General features: G+C 55.7%; 1 protein-coding gene across 3 annotated transcripts in view; it reads right to left on the minus strand.

Moving 5' to 3' along the window:
- The window catches only part of Bahcc1 (BAH domain and coiled-coil containing 1), a 54449-nt gene extending 37718 nt beyond the window's left edge, over nt 1–16731 (minus strand). For all 3 annotated transcript variants that reach the window (XM_074044889.1, XM_074044888.1, XM_074044887.1), the window contains exon 1: nt 16554–16731. In XM_074044889.1, the coding sequence (XP_073900990.1) occupies nt 16554–16731 (178 nt within the window). The remainder of the gene's footprint in view (nt 1–16553) is intronic.
- Between the last annotated feature and the right edge of the window lie 2158 nt (nt 16732–18889).

Raw genomic sequence — 18889 nt, forward strand, 5'->3', positions numbered from 1 at the left:
TCCAGACTCCTGAATACTCTGGAAAGTCCCAGGATAGATCGTCTGCACTGTTATTGTCATCTCTATCTCTGAAGACTTGGGTGATGGCACTGTGCCTGGGCAGCAGAGCCGCAGGCAGACCTGGCTGCCACCTCCCTGCCCCCACCTGCCGGCCAGTAGCCAACACCAGACAGAACCAGAGCAGTGGTTGCTTGGGAGCCCACTGTAGCCTGGGCCCCAGCCAGGCCAGAGTCACGGGCCAAGATCGACCGGGAACTGGGATGAAGGCTCTTTCCTCTTAGCAAAGTCCTGGCTTACCAAGTGCTGTAGTCACCAACCCAGGAGAGGACAATGGGGAGCCCTGTACAGTGAAGAAGGCAGGAAGGGCTCTTCACCTGGGCCCCCCTCCATCAGGCATCTACCTGTCCTGCCAGGGGCTTTACTGACCACATGACTCACTGCCACCAGGGTCTCGGTCCTGCATCTGCCACAGGACTGATAAAGGAATATGGCATGCTCAACTGGGAGCCATCAGTCCCAGGACCCCCAGGTCTGAATACCAGGTGGAATAGCCTCGTTCACATCAAGGCTGCCCTTGACCCCCAATGTGTGGGCTCAAGGCTGCCTGACCTCACAGAGGAGCCTACACAGCTACTGCCTTGGGCTCTCTTCTTCACATGTCACAGATACATGGCACACTGAGGATTTTCCCGGGAAAGGGTCTGAAACCCATTACACGTGGATGGGCCTCAGAGGCTGCGCGTCAGCCCCTGTCAGTTGCTCCCACAGCCTGGCTTACAGCTCTAGACACAAGGCAGGCTCTGGTCCCAGCTCCAGGGCCACCTCGGCTCTGCCCAGGACACCACGGAGGCCTGGCCTGGGCGCCGGGCTGGCTGAGAAAACCACTCCGGAAGCCAGTGTGCTGGGAGGGCCGACTGACATGCCTCAGGCAACAGTGCCTCAGGCACAGTCCCCATCCCTGGGAGACCAGGCTGTGCCTGCACCCCAAGGAAGCCCACCTAGACGGGGGAAAGGCCACACCTGGATCCTGGCTGCACAGGTAGCTGGCAACAGGAGAATAGCTGAGCCCAGCACAGAATTCCACCTGGGATCCAGGGCTGTGGAATTGGAGGCCTGTAGCACCTGACAATCTCTTTGACCACTGAGTCTGACCTTTTTGCCTCGAGGCAACTGTGTGGAGCATCTGGCCTGCAGGGGGTGTCAGAAAACTGCACTGGCTGAGGCAGAAGTGTCCCTATGTGGCCAGGTGAGACTGGGAGGAGAGCCACCTGCTTGCCAGGGCCACCTGCAGTGGCCAAGGTGGCCTATGGACGTGCAGCAGCCTGAGGGGTACTGGGAGTGCTCTGGCCTAGGAGCCCATGTGTAACCAGCACAGAACAGCTCCCCACAGGTCTGACTGGTTGCCCAGAGCGACTGACAAGGGTCCCCCAAGGACTCAGGTGGGCCTGGGTGACTGGACAGCCAGGTGCAGGCCATTCCTGCCCACCCAGCTCTCCTGCCCGGCTGTCTCAGCTTAGTGCTGTGACACCAGCCTGAGGCAGTGGGATGGGTGGGAGTAGAGCTGCAGGGAGTAAGCATTTGTTTTGAGTCGAGTGAACCACTGAGACAGTGCCCTTCTTTTCTGGAAACTGTGAAATGTGTTGTTAAAAAAAAAAAAAAAGTGCTCGCTGAGATGGCGGCTCCTGAGAAGCAAGTCCCTTCCCAGGCTCTCGGCACTCCTGTTGCTTCCGGAAGCCCAGCTGATGGGCTGCTGGCACGGGCCTTCCTGGCTCTGTGTCTGGCGGCTGCACCCGCTGCCTGCGCCAGCTCCCGCTTACACACGCTCAGGCTCCCCTCTTCCCTCTGCACCAGCTTCCTACTCGGTCTTTCCCAGCCCCCTGCAGGGCCACCCAGGTGCTGGGGATGTCTGCTCCAGAGGACCTGGCCTTTGGTCTCCCTAGGGGGCACCAGAAGCAGCTGAGACTGGAGTGATGGGCAGCCTGGCTCCCCTCCCACGCAGAGCCAAGCCCCAGAGGGAACAGACATGCAGAGGAGGGAGGATAGACAGCTCGTGGTCCCACCCTGCATTCCTCTCATTCCAGGAAACAAGGCTTCCTGCATGGACACAAGGGGGAAAGACTCCCTCCAGCCTGCGTGGAGGCAAGCAGTGGCATCTGACCCCCAGCTGCCCAGGAGAAGGGGCTGGGGATATGAATGCTGGATTCTAGTGCTGCTCTGATATCCCTAATCCCCTAGGAAACTGGAAGGTACTGAGGATGGGGGCTCAGAGGCTTTGCCATATGCTGCCTCAGTGTGCACCACGCATGAGTCTCAGTTCCCAGTGATACTCCCTGCCTGCTGGAATCAACTAGCTCCCCCCTCTGCACTACATGATGATGGGGGGATTGTGTGGCTGAGGTGGGCAGAGACTGTGTATGACACTCAATGTGTCTCCAAGCATGTACACATCTCTGGGTCTGTCCGTGACTACAGGCGTGTGTGCATGCTATGACTGTGTACCCATGTCTAAGGTTTGTGGCTATTGGCACACACCCAAACTTGGTTAGCAAACTTGGTTCTCCAGCATGAGGGTACATGGGCTGTGTAGGTTCCCCCAAGAAGCTGCTTCCAGCAAGTCCTCTAACTGGGCCGAGCCAACCTTATCCAGGTTCCTGCCCTGGTCTGCCCACCCCCCCCACCCCCCCACCCCCCCACCCCAGCAAGGGCACATCCAGGTTCACCAGTGGTAGGGGGAGAACTGTAGGCTCTGGTTTCAAGTCTGCACCAGACTGTAGCTCTAAGGCCCCTGACCCTGCTGCCTGGAGCCACCCCCTCCCCACTACAGCCTCCTAGCAGCTTTTCCTGGAGCAGGAAGATCCCAGACCTGGAAGTGGCCTCAGGAGCCAGGTAGACTCTGAAGAGTTAGCTAGATCTGTGGCAGTCCCCACCCCACCTTTAAGCTCACTGCCACCAGGTGTCAGTCTGTAGCATGCTGACCCCACAATCTGCTGTTCTGAGCCCCCTCCTGCCATAACAGCCCATGGGGCCATTACACCACCCCAGCTACTGGCCACAGTTCTGTGAAGGTAGCTGGGAAAGAGGTTGAGTCCAGCCCAGAAAGACAGGGACAAGGGAAGAAAGGAGGGGGAGAGGGGCAGAGGCAGGAAGGGCCTGGAACCACAGTCTGAGGACGCCTATGGTGGGGGAGGCCAAGAATGCAGAGCAGTGGGCGTATGTAGGGCCTGGGAATGAGCACATCACCCCGGGAAGCCCCTCAGCCAGTCCAGGAGAATCTTCCGGAAGTCCCTGCTGGCCCAAAGGAAGCCCCTCTCAGGCCATAATAGGAAAGTTCTGTGGTTGCTGAACCACTTGACCTGGCAAACATGGAACCAACGGAGGCAACGATGACAGGGGACAAGCCCAACCACCAACAGCCCAAAACTAATAAAAGAAAAGGAAAATCGGATATAAGTCTGGTTCTTATTAAAAGAGTAAATTTAGCCCTTTGGCTAGGGCAGGGGCTGGAGTGGCCAAGGCTCCCCACTGGGGCTGCCCTGGACCCCCTCCACCTCCTGGAGTGACTCAGAGTGTTTCCAGTGTCCCAGGGCGGGTGGACTGGGTGCAGGAGTGTGGGAGGGGCAGGAGCACTTCCCCCCCATTCTTTATACCTTCCCTTGTGTCCCTGGCTTCCTCCCTAAGCAGGCCTGTGGCCAGGCCCTCCCCCACACACCCTGGCTGCCCAGAACACTCCTGAGGGTGGTGGGACAGGCGGCAGGGTGTGGGAAGGTGACCCATCCCCCAGCGTGGAGAAGCTTCCTTTGCTGAGCAAGCGCCTCCCTTCCTACTACCGTCTTGAAATAAACCGGCTGTGAGAGGTCTACCGGGTGTAGACATGAGGCTCTCTCTCACACACACAGTCAAGAACACTCATGTACAAAGGTATACACATATAACATACACACACATATTTATGAGTACACACATGTTCACAGTGCATACTCAAACACACGCACGAGAACATTTGCCTACCCGTACATTTACACGCATGGACTGACTCACAGATTCAAATTCACATACACACAGGAACCCCAGCTTGGGAGTCCCTGAGTCAGGCATTTTGGCCCATACTTGTACTCCTAAATATTTGGGAGGTAGAGGAAGGAGAGTGTGAGTTCGAGACCAGCCTGGCAAAGTTATGGAGATCCTATCTCAAAAACAAAATATAAACAAGAGGGGTGGCTCAAGTGGTGGAGTGCTTGTTTGGATTCAATGCCCAGTGAGAGGGGAGAGTGGGGGGTGGGGAGGAAAGGGGGATGGGAAGGGGGAGGATGAGGGGGAGGAGGAAGAGGAGAAAGACAGGGATGTGGGCAGGGCTGGGGGCTCTGGTGCAGCTCTCCTGTACCCAGCACTGTCTCAGTTGTGGACAGGGAGATGATAAAGAGCAGCTGGACAGTGACATAGGGTCTCTCCTGGCCATACCACCTGTGGGATGGACCTCTACAGAACTGGGTCCATAGACAGACTCATGCTCCCTAGCTGAATGTCTGTGGATGGTGACTTCACCCGCTGGCTGGACTTTTCCATCTGCCAAGTGGCCTAGCCACAGTGGCTGCTGTGCATGTGACATCCCACCCCATACACACTCAGAAAGGCCACCCCCATTAGGTGACCCAGCCAGGCCTGGGCCAGTGGTCATCCATGTTGCAGTTCCCCCTGCCTTGGCCTTTCACTGACACCCCAGCCCCATGGGCACAGGGGCCATTTCCAGGGCACTCAAGGCTGGACAGACCCTCCAAGCTTGGAGGGCTCAGAGGTCCCTTGGCTATATCAAGTCAGTGTAGGCTGGTAACTGGCAGGTTTGGTGGTAGAAAGCACCACACCTGCCAAGAGCGAGGAAGGGCCAGCTATGTTCCTCAGACAGCACCCTCCCATGGTGTCCCAGGTCAAAAGCTTGGGCTGGCTTGTGTAGGGCTGGGCAACCTGAGTACCCATCCCACAACTCCTAGCAAGGCTCAAGCCCACTCCTGTACTCTGTACCAGGAAGGACTGACAATGACCTATGTAAGAAGCTTAAGAAAGCAGCACAGCAGATAGGGACACTCTGGCCCTGGTGCTGGCTTTCAGGATGAGCTGGGAGAGCTGCAGCTGCACAGCAAGGACCAGGTCACCTCCTGCTGAAAAGGATGGTGCCCAGCATGGGGTGGGGGTTGCAGCATCATGGGGGGCCCACAGGGTGCTGCAGGGATGAAGGGGCACCCAGTGTCCCTACGGCCAGTGCCAGCATTCTGTCCTCATTTTCCACCCAACTGCTTCAAATGTGGTGGGCTCCAGGTGGCTGCTCTGGGGCTGTGCTCCACTGCTGCCCTTTCAGGGAGTCCTTCCCAAACTATTTCTCAAGGCCCAATTCACACCCAACCCAGCCTCCTCTGGCCCCCTCACAATGGAGCTCCTCTCCCTGGAATTCCCCACCACTGCTGCATGTCCACAGGGCTGAGCAGGCATCTGTCCCATTACACCTGGCACAGGGCCACACATGGGGTCCAGGCTAACCCAAGGTGCAAACACCTCCACCTCTGGGTGGAGCAGGAGGAGAAAGAGCCTGGAAAGAAGTACAAAGGTGTGATCACCCTGTGCCTAAGAGTGGGGAGCAAGGAAGGTGACCTGAGAAAAACTGAATTTCTTCTGCCTGACTCCAAATCCTAGCTCAGAGGACAACCTCCCAGCCTCAGGTGCTTTCATACCTAGGGGCCCTGGAAAGGGTGTGGGGCTGAGGCAGGAAGAATAGAGCGCCAGCAGGAAGCACAGAAAACGCTTTGTGGGGGTTTGAAGTCTGGACAGAGGAGGATAAAAGGGGGCAGGGAAAACACAGGGGTGCAATTAGCACAAAATGCTGTTTATTTCTCTGCATGATTGTGTCACATGCTGGGGAGCTGGACAGAGGTGGGGACTGGTTGGTTCCTGGAGACATGGTGGCTGCTTGCAAGCCCATGCCCCTTCCAAACAGTGAAAACTTGCGCTGTCCGTGCCATAGAGCGAACCCTGAGTGCTGTCCAGAGAATGAAACTCTTCCCCAGCTCATTCATTAGACAAGTTCTGAGTGTCCAAGAGGTGCCAGGGCCACCCACCCTGGTCCCAGCCCAGTTTGGAATCTGAAGAAGCCACGGGCTGCTCAACACACTGGTCCACAATCTCAAGGTGGCCCATGTGGACCCCTGGCTGTTTTGCAGTCAGCTCACCCCACTGCAGGTGGCACAACTGGGAGTGGGCATCCCACATGGGTAAGGCAACACTAGGTCTGCAGTGGGTATCAGTGCTGTGGCTGGGGCAGGCAGGGGATGGTCCACACCTGTCTGAGGGCCCAGCATGGAGGGAGAGCCCAGGGTGGAGTCACTATGCAGCAGGGATGGCGGGAACTAGAAAAGAAGAGTGGGTGTGGGGGGGTGGGGGATATGTAGGGTTAGCCTGGGGAGGTCCAGGCAGAAAAGGCAGAGGCTGAAAGGGAAAGAGGGAGGCGCAGAAGGACCCGGGTTTTGTCTGTCTTGCCTTCTCTTGCACACTCTGAGCAAAACTTCTGCCATGCTGTGCACTGCCCCATGGAGTGACCTGGGGAGGCACTGCAACCAGCAAGGACCTTTGGCCAGAGGGTGAGTTTGGAATGGGACCCCACAGTTAAACTTTGAGATGTCTGCAGCCCCGGCAACACTGAGCCCCAGATTCCTAACTCACAGCACCTGTGAAACAATACATCTTTGCTGTTTAAGCTGCTGAGTTTGGGGATAGATTTGGTACCCAGAAATAGCTAAGTGATACAGGGAAGAGACAAACACGGGGTTAGTTCATAGCATTTCTGGAGAGCCCGGAGCAGGCATGGACCATCCAGGAAGGGAAAAGGAGGTCTAGGATGGCAGTCACCAGCACAGCAGATAGACCTGCTCTGCAGAAAAGTCAGAAACACAATTCAGGTGTGAAGCTTCCCCACGCAGGGCCAGGCCAGCAGATCCCACTGCCCCTGGGCCCAGCGTGGAAAAGGAATTCTCGGGCTCTGCAGCAAGTGTCTCCAACCGCCAGCCTTTGAAGAGTGTTTCCCTGTCCATCTCCCACTGGAGGGCCCTCTAGACTTGGTAATTTTGGAATTTTACTATTTACCATCAAACCTGCAATGTGGCTAGGTGCCAGTGGCTCAAGCCTGTAATCCTAGCTACTCAGAAGGCAGAGATCAGGAGGATCACAGTTTGAAGCCAGCCCGGCAATCAGCTCATGAAACTGTATCTCAAAAAATAACCATCACAAAAAAGGGCTGGTGGAGTGGTTCAAGGTGTAGGTACTGAGTTCAAACCCCAGCACTACCAAAAAAAAACTAAACAAAAAGCCAACCCTGAAATGTGTTATACAGGACAGAGTAGCCCTGTGTACAGTTTTCTAATTTCTTTTGTATGCACACACGTTAAGAGCCCTTTCAGAGCTAGCCTAAAGATGCATTATAATTTAATTTAGATTTAATTTTAATATTAATTTAAAGCAAATTAAAAGTTTATTTTTAGGACACCCAAAGGAATGCAGAAAGTCTCAAAAAGGGGATTGGCTCTTAGGCAAACTGCCCATAAGGTGACCTGCTGGCCCAGGCCAGCTGGCTGGCTGACTAGTGCAGCTGCCCCACGGTACAGGCCTGAGAGGCCACTGAGTCAGGCTTCTGGCACAGGACAAAGAGGGCCATGTAACAGGTCAGCTGTTGCCCCTCTGGAGACTTGGATGGGGACCCTGTCCTGCCCTCTCACCTCACTCACACTTGGGTCCAGCTCCAGCTCCAACCTGCCCCAGACCTGTGGGGAGGGCTGAGGAGAGGGGCCTGAGCCACATCAGGCTAAGTGGCTTCCTTTCCTGTACCACAGCCAGCCATGGAAACAGGGACAGCGAGACAAGTCTCACCACACTCATGGTAAGGGATGGGTGCCATGACCTTTAATGAAGGGATCCAAGTCAGGGGTCAATTCAGACCCAGGCAGTGGCTGTGGCCTTCTCTTCTAACTTGCTTTCCCTTTTTGATCATTTATCTTCCTTCATTTCTAGTCAGAAAAAAAGTGAACAGGGCTGTTTTCCCATCCACATATGGGGATGGCAAGTATGCTCCACCTATGTAGTCCTTGGTGGTTTGGGGGAGAGCAAGGGCAGCTGATGGTGAGGCCCAGCTCCAGGAGGCTGTATGCTGTATGCTGGTCAAGGTGGCTGGACAGGGGTTACTGGGGACCCTCTTGGGGCAGCCCTGTGCAGGAGGTTAGGGTCAGGGAACCATGAAGTGGGATGGGAGGTGAGGGCAGGCCCCAGAGATCTTACTGCCCAGGAAAGCTTCAGCTGCACAGAGACACGGAGGGCAAAGGAGGTGGCCATGTGGACAGTGGGGGGACATGTGTTCAGGACAAAGGACTAGGATCTGCCACACTCCACCTGACTGCACCTCAGAATCAGCCGGGGGGCTCTGCAAGACCATGTCATCTGGAACCAGGTCCACTGTACATCAGAACCTCTGGATGGGGGCCCAGGCACTGGCTTTAGAAGTCACCACGTGAGAAGCCAGGAGGGGAGATGGCCCCAGGAAGGGGAGAGGATTCCAGGAGGAGCAGGGCAAGTGAGTAGAGAAGGTATTTGGGGCAGTTAGGAGGTGAGGGTGCTGGTGGCCAAGCATGTGGGTTTCAGGGCTCTGGGCAGCTGAGTTATGCTGGCCCTTCGGGGACTGTGGAGTGAAAATGGTGGGGGAGTAGGGGACAAGGAAGAGGCCATTGGCAGTGGTCACAATGATAGAGCTGACCTTAGGGGTCAGCAGAAGGTTGGGGTCCAGGTGACCTACGAGGGAAGGGGAACTGGGCTAAACTGGTGTAGCGCTTCAAGGTCCAGTTGCCAGGCCCGAGGCGGGTAGAGGACCAGGATGGGGGGCTAACCAGGCATCTGATGGAGGGGATAGGCTCCCTCAGCATGTCTGGATTCATCTTGTCGTGGGAACACCCTCGCGCAAAGCAGGAGCTTGGAAAACGGCACAAGTTCAGTGGGAGCCCTGGAGGGCTCTCACCACCACTTGGGCAGCCACTGGGTGGTGCCAAGAGGGTCACTGAAACCAGCAGCTCTGCTCCCTCCAGCAGGCACCAGGAGCCAAAACATAGAGCAAGTGAGGAGGAAGGCCTCAAAGTAGAGGCTTCATCCACTGTCTAGTCACTCACTGTTGGACTGGCTTTCTGAAGGCCACTGTGAGCCAGTGCAAGTGAGAGTGCACAAGTGTAGGAAGGCCTGCCTGCAAGTGTGAGCACAGTGAGCAGGTGTGAATTGCTATGTCTGTACAAAGTGGGCAAGTGTGAGCTCCACCAGTTCACTGCTGGCTGGGGGAGGGCCGTGCTGGAAAGCCATGTCAAGGTCTAAAGTGTGGACCTCTGTCCCAGAAGGGACACACCTCAGTTCAGCCACCTGTAGAGCCAGGCTAACGGGGCACCCATCCTCCAGTATAGCCCCTTCCCCACACCTGCCATGAGGGAGGTGGCTGTGCGGACAGTGGGGTCATGTGCTCAGGGTCAGCCGACACCAAAACTGGGTTCCTTGGGTTTCCTGCCTGGTGGTCCCCATCAGCTCAGCTAGACCCACTCCCTTCCTCCTCCCCCTCCCCATCTTCACCTCTTCTTCCAATATGCTGGCCCTGAGGGACCCCTGCCTGTTCTGGCTCTGGGACAGTGCCCACAGCCCCTCCCCTGAAACCTTTGGCAGAGGACGAGAAGCAGAGGACAGGGAAATCTCCCAGACCGTCATGGAAGGATGGGTAGGGGTCCAGTGGGACCTAGCTCTGCCCATGGAAATGCCCGCAAGTTGGTTTGTTTATGTGGTAGGGGTAAGGATTCTCTTTTGGTGAGATGCCCTCAGGAAGCATCCCTTTCCTCCCATGTCATTCTTCCTTGGGGACCCAAGCCTGCTGCTCAGCGGTTTCTACTGGGGGCACACCCATTCTCTACTGTCCTCATTTCTGGAATTTCCCCCTGGAAACCAAGTCCCTGCAATGAAACGTGGGGAGGGGGTGTTTGTCCTTCCTGCCAGTTCCAGGCACTTGGAGGATCAGCCACCAATACATGAGAGGAAAATGCACCCCTGGCCAGCCTCAAAACCTCCATGTCTGAAGACACTGAACTCTTTGTTGGGCGGTGGGGGGATGGGAGAGGGGACAGAAGCCCAACCCACCTGTTTACTCCTCCCTCCCCAGGTCAGAATGTAGGAAATGCTTCCTGGCCCATGGAGTCTGGAACCTAATCACACGGACAGCTGCAGCAGCCTCTGATGCCAGCCAGCTGGCTCCCAGCTTGGGCGCTGCACACTTCTCCCATCAGGCCTGAGATCCAGGGCAAACCCAGATCTGATCTTTGAACTAGGGCCTGGATGTCCCCCACCCAACATCCAACATCACCTTCCCTGAGCCCATACCCAGCATGCACCTATACCCAGAGCCTGCGGTGGCAGCTTGCTTGAGGGGCCACAGGAGGCAGTGATATTATATATTACGACAAATGGGCAGCCCACTGACAAATAGGCCTGCGTGATCTAAACGGTATATTATCCCATAAAAACGTCAGCGGGCAGAGCGTTGGAGCCAAAGCGGAGCGCCGTCCCACGCCGGAGGCCCTTCGAGGCCCTATCCTTCCCAGAACAGCCAGGCTGCAGGGTGATTTTGTTTTTTTGCTTGTTACACCATGTCTGTGGAGGAGAGGAATGAGGTCCCAGAGGTTAATGGGGACTAGGGAACCCCAGGGGAGTCATTCCCTGGAGGGTAAGGGGTGGACACAGGGCAGAGTAAGTCACCTATTTGGCATGGAGACATGGCACGTGCTTTGCATCCTGAAGCCAGTTCACAGCGTGTCTGCAAAGTAAGGAGAAGCACACGCCCGATGGCAGCCTCTGGGCCTCTCCAAGGAGACTGCCTGGGAGTCAGGGTGTCAGAACCTCCTCTGGACAGGTCTGGTGAGCTAGTCTTCCTCCAAAGGCGTCTTTAAAGCGGGTGGCCTGAGTTTCTTACTGGAAATCTCCAGAACCCATCCTTGGCAATGCAGGTCAATAAGAAAGGCAGCCCGTAGGGGGTATAGGCAGCTCTTCTGCTACCCAGGTGGAGTCCCTGCCTCCCTTCCAAGCCAGGTCCTGATGGGAGCCACTAGGCTTCTCTGAGAAGGTGATTCTGAAGGAGGGCATGTGCCACAAACTGAGCTCAGGGGACTGGCAAGAATCTCCCCTGGAACTTCAGCTTCTACTGTCAAGACAGTACAGAGTCCAGGGGGTAGTGGGGCAACTCCTATTTGCCGGGGACCTATATTCAGATATTCATGGTAGGAAAGAAAGCCAGATAGGACCCAGAGGTTCCAGAGGAGGAAAGGCAAGGGAGCACTGTAGGTGAGCACCAAGGCTCCCTTCCACCTGCCAGGAAAGCATTACTCCCAATGGTACTGGCTGAACTCTGTATATGCTTGGGAATTCCCAGCGCAGGGACCAGGAGGGTACCAAGCTTGGACTTTGGAGCTAGACCAAGGCATTCTGGGAAATGTAGTCCTTGGGGAGTTAAGAGGTCCAGTGGCCTGGTGGGGGTTAGGATTCAGTTAGGGAAGAGCCAACAAGGAGGACAGAGCAAAGGGGCTACCCAAACCCAGTCTCAGAGTGGAAGTTTAACATGCCACAAAACGGCCGCATCTAAACATCTGCCTAATTCTAGCTTCAAACCACATCCACAGTGTTTTCTCAAAGCAAGAAGTCCTGGTGCTGTTATTTCAGTGGGGAGACCTAGGAACTCCCCAGAAAGGAGATAACCTGACCAAATCACAGCAGTTGAAAGAAGCATTTATAGTCCTCCCCCTCCTCTAGCGGGGGGCCTCCAGACACCTAAAGGTGTGTGAGGGAAACTGGGTGCTACCTGCCGGCCTTGGCCTCAGAGAGAGGCTGCAGGGCATCCTGAGTGCGCTCCCACGTAATTCATGCTCACAGCCCATTCTGATGACATATGTAAGTTGACAGCGAACATCCTATCAACTTGCTGGAGTGTATCTTGATTGTTAAAACACACTCTTAAAGGTGTACAATCATTTATCAAATTAAAATAGCCGCACTTTGCTTGTTCCTTTTCTTGTCTTTCCAGACCAACCCCCAGCAGCCTCCCTACTCTTGAGCACCTACCCGGCTCCTGCTACCAGGGACAGGGCCTCAGCACCTCCTCCCCATCCCGCCCCGCCCCAGGCCAGGGCAAGCCCACTAATCGCCAAGAAGTGACAAACGCCAGAAGCCCCACCAATTAAATTTAAACTCGGTGGCCAGTAAATTACTATTTTTATTAGCTTGAACCAAGTTCCCGTAAGAGAGAAAGTCAACTTGCTCCCATGAATGGCTCTTGTATAATTTATTTAACTCTGTGCTCTTTGCCAAAGCCTGGAATATTTTTAGCTCGTTCTGTTGTTGGATTTGGCTTTTTTATGTGTGTTTCTGAGGGGTATTTTTAGCCTCATCCATGTTATTCTAACAACCTCCTATGCGTTTTGTCCTGTCTGTGCGGGCTGTTGAACCCTGTCTCGCAGGGAGCTGAGGGAGATTTCTAAGAATAACTGGGGAGTGTTTGGGGGTGCGTGTGTTTTCCAGGGGAGATGTGCTATTTGCACAAAGCCGTTCCCTGCCTCGATCACTAATTTGCCTTATTGTTCACGTGACCTGGATATTCCTATAGCGAACTCAGCGTCTCCTTATAGGAATAATCAGACATGATGGCAGCACAACCCTACTGAGAAAAAACCCACATTCCAAAAACAGCTTCGGTGGGGCGGGCGCGGCTGCCACAGCCGGCCCAGTCTATGCGGCCGCCAGATTCCCGGCTTCCCGCGGCTCGGCTGGGCGGCGGTGGCTTTGATGTCTAGCTCTGTCACTTACGAGCAGGATGGGTAGAGGCTTCGGAAAGTAACTCTTTTCACACCTACTTAATGTTGGTGACTGCTGCAGAGACACTCGTCATGTCGTGGAGTTAATGAGGTATTTACGAAAATGTATTTTTTTCTTTACAAAAAAACCCTCACATGATGAGGGAGGGGACCATTGATAAGGTCTTTTCACACAGGAAATCATCGCTTTATCTCCACGAGGCTGGGCGGAGTTTTGGGTGGCTTTTAATATTTGCTGATTTATTTATTGAAATCGGCCACCCAAAGCACTTTTAGGAAGGACAGCTCTCTGCCAGAAAGAGTCTGGGTCCCATAGTATCCCCAGCCCGGGACATCTGGCTGCCCAGGCCTGGGCAATTCACACCCCCAAAGACTAGAGGACAGGAATCCAAGAAGATTATTCAAAACAACATGTGAAATAGCCCCTTGGTGGAGCCCAGGCCCCACAGGGGGGGCTTTGGGAGGAGGACAAGGACAGCAGCCGACTGAGCCGGAAGGGGGGAGGGGCCAGGCATGCACTCCTCTCTAGGGCTTCTCCTCTGACCGGGGCTGCCTCCTGATTAAACGTGCTCCTAGGGAGAGGTAAGAGCCCTAGTCCCCCTAGGCAGTAATGCTGATGAGAAATCTTGGGTTGGTTCTTGTTGAGTTCTTTTTTTTTTTTTTTTTGCCCCCCTTAGATTTCACAGCTTTGCCTCCAGACCATCTGTATTAGAGACAAAAATCTAACACTGCACTAAAAATAATGGTTCCAAACATTTTAATTACACCTCTTGGTGACAAGGTTACTGGAACAGCATTTTACCATAAAACCCTACAGCCCAAATATAAAGCTACCAGCACTTTCATTTTTGGAAAAAACAATGGAAGAAGCCACGGAGCCCAGCATCCTCCCTGGGGTTCTGTAGGCTGACACTGGGAATGAAGACGAGGAATGGCAGGGAAACACTCAGCCCAGCGCCGATGGCTGTGCCAGGCCAGGCCAGTAGGAAGACAGGGCCCAGTGACAGGAGGCAGACCCTATGCTGGATCCTCCTGCTGCAGAGGAGGCAGCCCAGCATGGGAAGAAGCCCGACCAACCGACTTTCCTCTCAGCCCCGCAGCCAGTGCAGGGAGGGGCAGACCGGGCCATTGCAGCCCTGGACTACAGGCTAAGGCCATCCACGTAAATGGGAAGAAAGTCCGCCAAGCTGGTCATTTGGAGATCCGAACACGAAACCCCAAAACGCATCATTTCATTACACTTTTTTCTTTCTAAACTAGATCCTATATAGGCAAACACTAGAGTTAAGTATCTGTGGTAAAACTCCTTTTTTAAAAAATACAAGTAGCACAATTTTAAAAACAAACACAATATCCTGAGATTGCAAAAGGCTTCTTAGTCACATATCAACATTCCCATCACAAACAGGTTGAACATCCCAAGCACAATAGATCCCTCTGGTCCCCAGGGGGTGAGAACCAGGCCTCCAAGAGCAGGGGACACGTGGCCCTCCAGCCCCAAAGGAAAGACCCTGAGGGTCCTCCTTTGCCCTCTAGGGTTCCCAGTGCAAGGGGAAGGCGGGGAGGGTCTGGGGTCAAGTAACAGCAACAGAGGACACAGGCCAGGGCCTGGTGCAATTTCTCACAGCCCTCTGTGGCCTGCACTCAAAGAACCACGTGGTCCAAGTTAGAATGAGCAAGACAAAGATCCTGACCACCCCACAGCATCCCCACCTGACTGGGTATTACCTAGATCTGGGAATAGGGACAGAAACGGGAAGTGGCCATTGACCAGGTTGAGCTGTAGGCTGGTGAATGGGGTCAGGAGGCAGCAGTGACCTGAACTGATGGGGAATCCAGCCTGGCCTGGCCTTCCCAGGGGGGACAGCCCCAGCCAGACTGGGTAATACCGTGAAAACCTTGGTGACAGGGCCCCTCCCCTCTGCAGCACTGTGACCAGCTAGACTGGAGGGCACTGCATATTGGAGGGGGAGAGCAGAGGCTCCTTTCCCCATCCCCCAACCTGCTGGCTGAGCCTCCCCATCCCCCCAGCAGGCCACACGCCTGCAGGGGCTGGTGGGGAAGCTGGGCAACTGTCCCTACAACCTCCAGGACTCCCTCCCTCCCCTCCCCAGCCGGACTTAAGCTGGGTGGGCAGCATCTCTGGGCAGGGGCAGGAGGAAACATTTCATAACCACAGGCACAACGGGAAGATATTTTTTTAAATCACCATTTGCTCAGGCAAGTACTTTTTCTCTTCCCAGTTATAAATTTAAAGGAGAAGAAAGAAAAGGAGAGAAAGAAAAAGGAAGAGCAAGAAAGAGGCTGAAAGGCCCGCGGACAATGTTCTGGGCTGTGTACAGCGGGCAATGCGGGCTGACCGGCCGGAAGCCTGCGCCCTGGCCCCAGGCTGCTGGCTCTCGAGCTCCTCACGCTGTAAACGCTGGAAGCTTCTTAGTAATTAAGCAATTCGAGTTTTTTTTTTTTTCTTTAAGGAAGTGTACTTTTTCTTTTTTGCCCTCCCTTCCTATGTTTTCCCTTCTAGTACTGTCTTTGCCATCCCTTTTAATCCGCACACTAATTGTAATCCCATTAAAGCAGATATAATTTTATTAGTATTCACAGTTCATCAAGCTAGCAATAATAACTGTTACTGCCAAAAATTTTAAAAAGCGGCAAACAACATTGCTGATGTTTAGAACAAACTGTAAACAAAAGCAAACCAACTTGCGAGGGTGACCCAATTCGCCCACAGCTCCTCGAGCGCTCCCCTAACTCTGCCCACGCCAGCCAGTGACCTCCCAGGAGCCGGGCGCAGAGCTGCCTCTTCTTCTGCTACCCCCCCTCGATGTTAATACCAACGCTCCCGAGGCTCGATCAGCTCTACCAGGGACAAACCCTCCGGTGTGGCGACAAGAGAGGACAACGCGGGCGCGCGCCGGGCAACACCAAGACAACCCAGGCTCTCTCTCTCTCCTCTTGGAGCAAACGCGCGCGGACTCGCCTGCACCGAAATCCCGAGCGCCGCGCCTGGCTGCCCTTCCCGGGCGCAGGCTTCGGCTCTATCCGCACTCTGGCCACGCTTTGTCCGGCTTTAGGAGGATACCAGAGGCACTTGTTAAAGCAAATGCATCCCCTGCAAACCCATTCTCGCCCTGACACTTCAAGGCTTTATATAGAAACAGGATTTGCTTGTCTTACACCAGCAGTTCCCATTAGCGCTCGCCCCGCGCACACCGCCCTAATCCGCCGGCCGGGCGCGCCCTGGCCCCCTCCCCCAGACACAAGGCCGTTTTGTTCCCGCAGAAAGCGCCACGCGGTCCCAGCCCCGGAGCGTCTTAACGAGGTGAATGTAAAAAAGAGGTTCCCGCGGAATTTAGTTCTGCAGGAAGAGGGGGCGGGTGGCCAAGAGCGGAAAGCTTTATTTGTAGCCAGCTCTAAGTCTGCCCTCGGAGACCCTGGAGGGACCCCCGGAAAGGCTGCTGTAAACCGCGAGCACCCAGCTCCTGGTCTGGAAGACGCGTAGCCCGCTCAGCGCAGGTCAGGGAAATGAAACCAAGCTCGGAGAAACAGCTCAAGGAGCGAGGGGCGGGCGCTCGTTAGTCTCCAACATTCCCAGCTGAGTCTGGGCCTCCCATAATGCAGCCGCTCCGGCTGGGCACTGACCTGTGTGAGAAGCCATGGGCAACGGCGACGGAAAGTACTTTCCCGGCTGGAAATGTGCGGGGGGCTGTGTGGCGGGCCCGGCCGGGGCGAGGCGCGCGGCGGCCGCGGCGCTGCGGTGACCCAAGCTCCCGCGCTCGGACAGCAGATGCGGCGGCGGCGCGAAGTCGCGGCCATCCATGCCGGGCCCCGGCCCCGGCCCGCCGCCGCCTCCCGGGAGCAGCGCGGCCGGGGCCTGGGGGCGGCTCTGTGCGCGGGCGGCGCGCGGGCGGCTCAGGGGAGGCGACGTCTGGGGTCAGGGGCGGCGGGACCCGTCAGTACGCCGGCGGACTGGGCTTCTCGGCGGGCGGCCGCGCACCGAGCCGGTGGCCGCCGTGCAGGTCCATGATCTGCGGAGGCAAGCAGAGGAGATTCGGTGACTGGGGGACTTAGCTCGCCCGGGGGTCCTCGCCCCGCCCGCTCTTTCCCCCGCCCCCGCCGGAGCGCCTACAGACCCGGCAACGGGGCCTCGGAGCGCTCGGCGCGACTCCCTGCCGCACACACGCTTGCGCGCCAGGCCACCCGGGCCGCCCTGCACCCGGGTCCCCGCGCACACACGCACCGCACCGTCCTGGCCACGCTTGGCCTGGAGGAGCCAGGGGCAACCCGGCAGCGCCGCGCGCAGCTTCCCGTCCCTTCGGGTCCCTGCGGCGAGGGCGCCGTGGCAAAGAGGCTGCTGGCTCCGCTGGGTGATAAAAACCCAAATCTGCGAAGCCATCACGCACACTCGCGCGCGCACACACACACACTCACACGCACACCCTCTCCCCTCCCCCGCTGCCCAAAGGTGTCTCGGAGGAAAAGGCCTGAGGTCCACGCTCTCTTTTTTCCTCTCCCCCGTCATTCTGAGGTCCAGCTTTTACTGCATTCCGCTTAACTGAATAACCATGCTAATTAAGCGAGTAATTTTATTGATTGTAACTCGAGTTTTTTTTTTAAATAACCGTCCTTTTCTCCCCTCTCCCATCCCCCCATGCGTCTTTCAGTCCATTCTTTTGAATCTATCACAACCCCCCTCCAGCCCCAATGGGACCGCTCCCGCCCCCCAGCATCGTTGCCAGAACCTCGAGCCAGTTCCCCGGAGCTTAGGGCACCCCGCAACTGCCACCGGCATCACCTGGGCCGCCATGCCGCAGTGCCCGGCCTGCTGTCCCCGAGCTGGGAGCTTCCTGGCGAGGCTGGAACAATCACCCCGCCCCCCAATCAAATTCACCCAGGATCTTCCTCTGCAGATTGGGGGCTTTGAGGGGGGGCGCTCTGAGAGTCAGAAATTATTCTCTCTTGGCCTCCCAAATCGTCCACGACATTTCTCCATTCATTGCCTGGCCAGGATCGCCCAGCCGACGCTGGTCTCTGCGTGTCTGGGCAGCCCGGGGATTCGATATCTGCAGCACCCAGGTCGACCCTGCAGCAAAGGAGGATGGACCTGGCCCAGCGCAGGCTTCACCCGCCCAGGTCCCCGCAGACCCTGAGCCTCCCTCATCCACCCCCTCCTTTGCTATGGCAGCCTAAAAATGACCCTCACCTTCCACTCACCCACCGGAACGTCCATTCTCAGACAAAATTGGGGACAATTTCAAACTCAGCGCGGAGCAAGCGATATAAACTGTGTACCACCATGCACGTGCCACCATAGGCCCTCGCTCTTCTTTTTGCCCATTTCTCCTTATTTCCTAAACTCGCATTGTTTTACTGTATGGTATCACCAGCAGAAGGGAGATGGAATACGCTACTTATTCTTAATTGTGAACTTTGCAGAAAACCTTCTTGTTTTTTTAAGCGGTCCCACCGTGACAACAAAGCGATTAGACGTTTTCTATTTCGTAAATACCATTTTAAATTGCTATATTTTATGCTCTGGGTTCTACAACGTTTTATTTGCAGACTATTTTGTGTCTGATTTAATCTATAACCAAAAACACAGTGTATTAAGTGAATACATATTTGCTCAGCTGATAAGTTTTTTTAATATTTATTCGGAGAGCTTTTGCATTGTAAATAAATGGAACTACACAAAGGGTTCTCTTTGTCTGAAACTGCATACAAAAGAGTTTGGGGCTCCCTTCCCCCTGGGGATCTCTACTCCTCCCCGGGTCCAACAAATAACTCGGCCGGCTGAGGCGCGGGCCTGCCAGCCAGCGCCAGGCCGCTAGGGTCCGGAGAGCGCAGGGCCGAGGGGCTGCTGGCGCCCGGGTCAGGGGAGGGGCTGCCGGGGCCTGGAGACTGACTTGCGCGTTCCAGCCCAGGCCGGCGCCTCTGGAGCCCCGGAGGGCGCCGGGCAGGACAAAGGAAAAGAAGGA

The sequence above is a fragment of the Castor canadensis genome, chromosome 11 (genome assembly GCF_047511655.1).
Source record: "Castor canadensis chromosome 11, mCasCan1.hap1v2, whole genome shotgun sequence".
Lineage (NCBI taxonomy): Eukaryota > Metazoa > Chordata > Mammalia > Rodentia > Castoridae > Castor > Castor canadensis.